This window comes from Acanthisitta chloris, unplaced genomic scaffold, assembly GCF_000695815.1.
Source record: "Acanthisitta chloris isolate BGI_N310 unplaced genomic scaffold, ASM69581v1 scaffold30622, whole genome shotgun sequence".
Classification (NCBI taxonomy): Eukaryota; Metazoa; Chordata; class Aves; order Passeriformes; family Acanthisittidae; genus Acanthisitta; species Acanthisitta chloris.
In genome coordinates this window covers 55,313-62,524 of record NW_008661649.1, presented here as the reverse complement: position 1 = coordinate 62,524, position 7,212 = coordinate 55,313, and the positions used below count along the sequence as shown (strand labels likewise).

General features: G+C 37.9%; 1 protein-coding gene across 1 annotated transcript in view; it reads right to left on the bottom strand.

Moving 5' to 3' along the window:
• WASF1 (WAS protein family, member 1) overlaps positions 1–7,212 on the bottom strand; it is a 31,508-nt gene that overhangs the window by 11,547 nt on the left and 12,749 nt on the right. Inside the window, exon 2 of the mRNA XM_009070308.1 lies at positions 6,697–6,831. Within this exon, the coding sequence (XP_009068556.1) occupies positions 6,697–6,831 (135 nt within the window). The remainder of the gene's footprint in view (positions 1–6,696; positions 6,832–7,212) is intronic.

Sequence of the window (7,212 nt, the reverse complement as noted above, 5' to 3'; positions counted from 1 at the left end):
GTAGGGATCAGGTAAATCCACGCCGCAAGCACAGCGTAATCCCAGGCTGGGCAGGGCTTGGCTTACCAGGCCATTTGTGCAGTTGCCAGCTGGCTAAAGGACAGCAGCTCTGCCTTGCTGACAACTAAACACGGGGAATACGGGAAAACCTGACTCGTCACCCAGCCACTCAGCCCTGGCTGACTGACAAACTGGCACAGCAAGAGGAGAGGTCAGACAAATGGGATGCATGAATTCAGGTGTGAAAAGAGATGAGTGGCTGAAGGAGGAGTTGGAAAAGCTGCAAGCATTTGGCTTGATGCTGCTGAATTTAAGCTTCCAGTTGCATAATTCCTAGCTAGCACCAGAACCTTTGTATAGCCCAAGACCCTAAATTTCACATGGATATATTTTCCTGGACATCCATATGCTACACCACTCATGTTTACTGCAATGAACACAAAAAGGGGTCTTAAATAATTTCCTTAAATGCTGAGATATTCACAATTTAATTTAAACATTTGTTCAACAATCTAAACAAATGCCTGTTTATCTTTACTGTGTCTGTTGTTTGCACTGTGTGAAAAGATGCATTTTATCAGCCAGTCTAACCTTCTGTACACAACAATATTTCCCACAGAACTAAAAATTATCTCTGTCAGAAAGCTAAACTACCAACCTTTTGTACATTTGGTTTTCAGAAAGAGATGCTAGTCCATTTTTATTTGTAATAAACAACAAAGTGGGAGGGAAAAATAAGTATTTAAATTGCACTCTAATGAGATATGATAACTGTTTCTTTTGGGCTGAACTACAAATTAAATAAAAGCACATCTGTAACCTATATACTAAACAACATTTCACCTCTTGGTAAGACTCATTAAACTGCAATCCCCAATTTGCATGAAGTGTGAGGTGTGGAGCACATCAATGTACTGACTGAAAGTAGCTACTTTAAACATTTCAAACATTAAATACTACATCTTACTCCATCAGGGAAAAAAGTTACTAGATTTTTTAATTCTTTTAAACTCAAACGTACAATTTATGAAGAGGTTCTAGGCGAAAAAATGCCCAAAAATTACCTAAAGAAGGTAAACAATTAAATAACATTAAAAACTTGTTTTCTCAATGCTTTCTGCAGAATTTCATCCTGACAACTTCAATACCATGAGCTTTTGAGTGTCACAGCTGTGACTCCTTGCAGAACTAGCTATATACAAATCAATGGACTTGACTGCCCACAATTGCCTTTCTCTGTTCAAAATCTTACCCAACAATTTGAAAAGTGGAGGGAAGAATGACACTATCGAATGACCAACTTAGCTATGTTTCCAATTAAAGGTAATTAGCTGCGGAGAGAAAATTCTCTAGAGATTTGTGTAACTCAGTTCCTAAAGACAGTGCAATCTAAGTCAAATTTCTACTTTATTTATTCTGGTTTTTGTAGAGATTATTCACTTCAACATAGGCCAGAATTGCACACACATTAGGTTTCTCTGCCACCAGAATACTTCCCTCTGGTCACTGCAGATTTAATAGCTGCTAAGGAGAGAGACTCCTCCTGTAGATCTGCCACTGCTCTCCTTTGGGCTTGTGCCCCACACAAGAAATGGAAACTTTCTGAAATATTGGTTTTAAAAATTCCCAAACAGCTCAAGCACTCTTTGGATAGAGAATGCATGTAGCTGAAGTACTGCAGATAAACAAAAAGAAGAAGGAAATGTTAGAGCAATAGTTTTAAGAGGACTCAGAAGCTGTTTAACTGCAGTGTGCAGAACCAGGGAGCCCCACACAGCCTGGTAAGATGTGAATCACTCAGTGGCATCAAGCAGAGAATCTGCTGGTGAGTCTCAAAATCACCACATTGTGCAGCAAATGACATTTTGTTCAGATCCCTCTTTTTATACACAAAATATGCAATGTCATGACTTTACCACTGACTATTAAGCTGTGGACACGCTAATTGGAAACTGATTTACTTACTAAATAACCCATAAATTGAATCAAGGGCTAAGAAAATTGGAGAAGGAGCATGGAGAGCAGTTGGAGCTCAGCCCATCTGCACAGATCTTTGACAGTGAGACACACTCAAATACAACTTTTTTTAGTGGAGATGTGCAAGGAAAAGTGACCTGCTATACAATTTAACTTAACAGTCTTTTTCTTTATTTGCCTTTGGGGGTAAAAATTGTAATGAATGAATTGCCAATAGTGTTATCCCCACTTAACATATTACACATAGAGATCATGACCCAATTTTTTTGTGCTCCCTGTTTTTGACTTTGATTACATTTATATTCAAGTCACCAAATTCCTCTCCAGAGGTTAGGGATAGTGAGCTGTCCCTTAAACTGGGATTTACTACCCTTTCCTTCCAAGTCTCACAGTGTGCTCAGTATCCTGATTTTCAAGTAGACTGAGTCTCCCAATTTCAGAAGCATTCAAACCACAATTAGCTGTCAAGCTTTTTAGGTTTCTCCCCACCAAATGCCACCTTGTTTTTGCCTAAAGCAAAACATCAAATCTCTTTGGCCTTAGTCCAGCAAAACTTCTGAACTACTACTGCTTTAATGACAGAGCAGTATTTATAGAACGTTTAGAAAAACAAGCAGCAACAAGTATTCAAAGCCAGAGACTACTGACACACAACTCACAACACTCTTTGATTCCTTTCCTGAAATACTCCAGGCTGCTCACCCGCAGCACTTCTGTCATTGAGTTTATTTTCGTTGCTTGTCAGAGTTGTAACAGATATGCTGTAGAAATTGAGATTTTGATACACTGCCTTTGAGATTAAAGGTTTGAGATTTAAATAGAATTAGGCAGCCCATATTAAAGAACCACATTAATACCAAAATATTCAGACAAACTGAGTTTATGAATTTCCCTTCTGGCCTGATACTATTTCCTTTGAGTGATATACAACTATTTTCTAATAATTCATGGCACTGTACATCAGAGTTGTACTGTGTATCAGCATTCAAAAAAGAACTATATAAATGCTAAAATGAACACTTTTAAAAACTGTCAGATTTCTACAGTTATGACATTATTTACTTTTAGTAGCACATCATGCTTAATGACAAATTCACAAATATGTGATCAATTAAGAAAAAAATCTATTATTATACTTGCAAAAGTTGCATATATATAGAGAGAGTCAATCATGTTATCTGTAAAGCAAAAAATAGTTGCAAAGAAATTATAATCTTAGGATTTACTTTCTGACTTGTGAGTGTATCTTATATTGCAGGGCTACTGAAACTGTCAACCTTAGTTCAGCTTCATAGCAAGAATGTGTTTTCTTAGTCCTAAAATGCCCCCAGATATGACTACTCTTGAATATACACAGGCTGATTTCCCATGCAATTGAAATAAAGTTCAGTTTACTGAAGGAAAGTAGGGGATTTCTTTTTCTCTGTATGCAGGTTTGGCATCTCTTCTGAGGGAAAATATGAAATTAATAATGCTGAGAAATTAAGAATTTGAAACCAGTGTAATAATTCAAACCAAACCAAGTTCACAGCAATTCTTTCATGACAAAAAGATTGTGCATCAGGAGTTAGCTCCTTCAGGATACAATCTTAACCTTGGTTTTATTTGGTTTTGTTCTTTCACAGAGATGTGGTAATAATTCAAAATGAGAAAACACACAGACTATTCAAACAAATTCAGAGCTTTTTTATTACTCTGACTCTACCAGAAACATCTTGTCAAGTATCTGCACCTCATTCAATGAATCTGACTTGGGCTGTTTTTGTTCATGCCACTTAGCTTTAAATGAATCTTAATTTCTTTCTCTTGTGTAATAGCATGGACCCAAAGGAGCCCATTAAATCTTCTATTACTGCCTGCTGGCAAAGAGCTGGCAGATGAGACTCATTTCACAAGTCTAGCCCATGTTGCACATGCTGTTAGCTGAGCAAAAGTACTGAAATTTGCCTAATTCTTGCATAGAGGGTTAAGAAGGGTAAATTCAAATGTCTTCTCCCCACCTACATGCATTAAACATCTTCCCTCTATTTTAGCCCAGACCAGGACTAAAATAACACTGTTTATGATTAATTTCTAGATTTCAAGGGCAAAACAGTATATTGAAGAAAAAGCAGTTTCTTGAACACTAATTTTTAAGGATATATAATATTGAATATCCTCTCATCTGCTTTGTCTTCATTTGGTGACTCATTCTGGCCAGGTGTTTGTGAGTAAGGAGCATTGTGTATGGCTCAAGGACTGGATATTCTTAGGTTAACAAAAATAGTCATTTAATAGCTCCTGACACTGAGGACTGCATGTGTTTCTCTGAAGTACTAGCAGTCATTGCTATTCTATGGCACAAGACAAATCCAGGGGATCAGATTCGAGTCACACTTAGCCACTTTGGACTTGATTGAGTAGCCCTGTTTTCTTTAGCTGCTGTGTAAAGAAAGCTGTATAGCTTTCTTTAGCTATACAGCTTAGCAAACACTACTCTATACACAGTACTGTGAAAAGTTTGGGACTATACACTATTTAAAACTACTTCCACCAATTCTCTTGCATCAAATAGTTATAGCTATGTAGTACTGAAACCTAGAGCCAAACTTGTCAAAGGCCATTTACACAGGATAGGCCAATTTTTCATCTTGCTGTCCTGTAACATCCTTAGATGCTTTAACTCAACGGCTTAAAATGGTCTCTCCATTTTCCTGAAAGGTGAATGGTTAACATCCCAGATAAGCCATACAACATCCATCCCACTCTGATTTCAACCAAAACCTAGGCTGCCAAGAGTAAATGCAGAAATTACAGAAACACTCTGAAGTGTTACAGTTCTTAGAAGATTACAATTGCTGACAATTTGTTATGGAACACTGAAAGAATTTTTTTGTCATTCACCAATCTTAGTAAACATGGTATTTTGTTAGTGTCCTGATTTTGGCTGGGATAGGCCTAATTTCTTCCTAGTCCCTGGTATAGTGCAGTGTTTTTGATTTAGGATGAGGATACTGATGTTTTAGTTGTTGGTGAGTGACGGTCAAGGACTCTTAAGCTTCCCACCATGGTGGGCACAGGAAGTTGGGAGGAGACACAGCTGGGACAGCTGATCCAAACTGGCCAAAGTGACATTCCATACCATATGGTGTCATGCTCAGCACATAGGGCTGGGAGCAAGCTGGCTGGGGGCTGCTGCTCAGGAGGTGGCTGGGCACCAGTCAGCAGGTGGTGAGCAATTGCATTATGCATCACTTGTTTTTACATTCTAATTCTATTGTTATCAGCATTTTCCCTTCCTTTTCTGTCCTATTAAACAGTCTTTATGTCAACCCACATATTTATTTTTTTTTTCTCCAATTATTTCCCTCCTCCCACTGCAGGGCAGAGGTGAGCAAGTGGCTGTGTGGTGTTTAACTGCTTGCCAAGTTAAACCACAACAATTGGAAAAAGAGGTGTACGTGTATGATTTATGCTCAGTTGTCAAGAGACTTGGAAAATCCCATTAATGTAAGAATTCCCCTGGGCAAGTCATGATTTCGTGGAAACTCTGCTACTAGCTGTGAACAGCTGTCCTTCGAAACCTGGTCTGAAATTAATGTCACGCGAAACACAGAATCAAAACTTCCTCAGCTTAATTTTGCTGCTGGTGAGATTTTGACATTTCTAGCTACAGACAGTCTGAAGACCACGCTCCTGCTTTGACACTTCATTTTTCCTGTCGATACACAATTATTATACCTAGACTTTCAGAACTGAAACAGCTTTCTGTCCTTTCAAATTGGATCCCACAAGCAATCTGAAGCTATTTTTCATGATAGGATGTTGCTCTACTTTCTAGGTCTTAGCTATATTGTTTAGAACACCGTAAAACTGTTTGGGGTTACAAGACTTTTCATAATTCTACTTGCAACCAACAGTTATCCAGGAAGGCAAAAAAGCTTCATGGCATTTACATATTAAGTGGTTGATGTTCCTGTAGTCATCACAGAGCTTAAGCATCCTCTAAATTCCATACAAATTCTGTTATAGGTATGAGCCATACCCAAATGGTTTTTGAAAGTACTTGTTTTCTCAGTGCTAGCCAATATTTATACTACTTAAAGCTATTTAGGAAGACTCCAAGAGGTTATATAGCATCAATAAATGGAGCTATACAACTATAACATCATACCGAAAATAAGATGGTACAAGTTAAAATGCAAAAACCCTACTTGGTCAAACATTTACATCCCATGGGAATTAGTAGGAAGGATTAAAAAAAATGAGTAAAGACATCTCCAAGCATTCATATATTACTTAACACTACACATTATTACACAGTGTTCAAATCAGGTTGGGTGAAGCCTTGAGCAACCTGATCTAGCAGGGAGGTGTCCCTGCCCAGGGCAGGGGGTTGGGATCAAATGATCTATAAGGTCCATTCCAACCCTTAAAATTCTATGATTCTTAATATTGCTAACAGTAATATAAAACACAACAGCAGTGACACATACTCCTGTATCTGTATTATGTAAATTCCCTGGTTACAGTATCACTCAGTAACCATGAAAATATTATGCTCAGAAAGCTGCTCAAGGCTATGAAAGAAACCTGCAGCAGAGATAGAAAAGGACCTTTCTCCAGATCCTGTGCTCTGTGGTCTTACAGATATGATTTACACTATTGTTATTTCCATTTTGCATATCAGTGGTGTCTGAGTGACAAAACAAGAAATCTTCAATGCAGGAGTTAACTTACATTCCTCTTCCTTTGGATCGAGTTGGGTAACACTGACAGATAAGCGATCTACACGTTCCTGCAAGGAGTTGACTCTAAATGAGAAACTGTGTGCTTCATTGAAAAGTTCACCAAATATATCTTCAGCATATTTACCTGAAACACAGGGGAAAAAAAAAGAAATCAAGCATACCACGAGACAGCCAAATGACTTTGCCTTTTTCTGTTTAATTCAGTGATTCTAAGGTGCCCGAGTGCCAGTCGCAATGACCTGTACTCATTGAGCCCATTAAGAATGCTTCAGAACAGCAAATACAAGTTAAATATTTAATTGGCAGTTTTTTTATCAGAAATGAAATTATTTAATACATTGCAGGACAGATATTCAGCTGGTATAAATTGATTTAACTGTGCTAATACACAAGGAACTAGACTACTTGGTTTCTTGGATATGTATAAAAAAGGATGACTTCCAGCATCTGAAGCTGCTCCTGTGTATGTGATAACTAATCTTTCCAAGTGAAATTCACCTCAGCA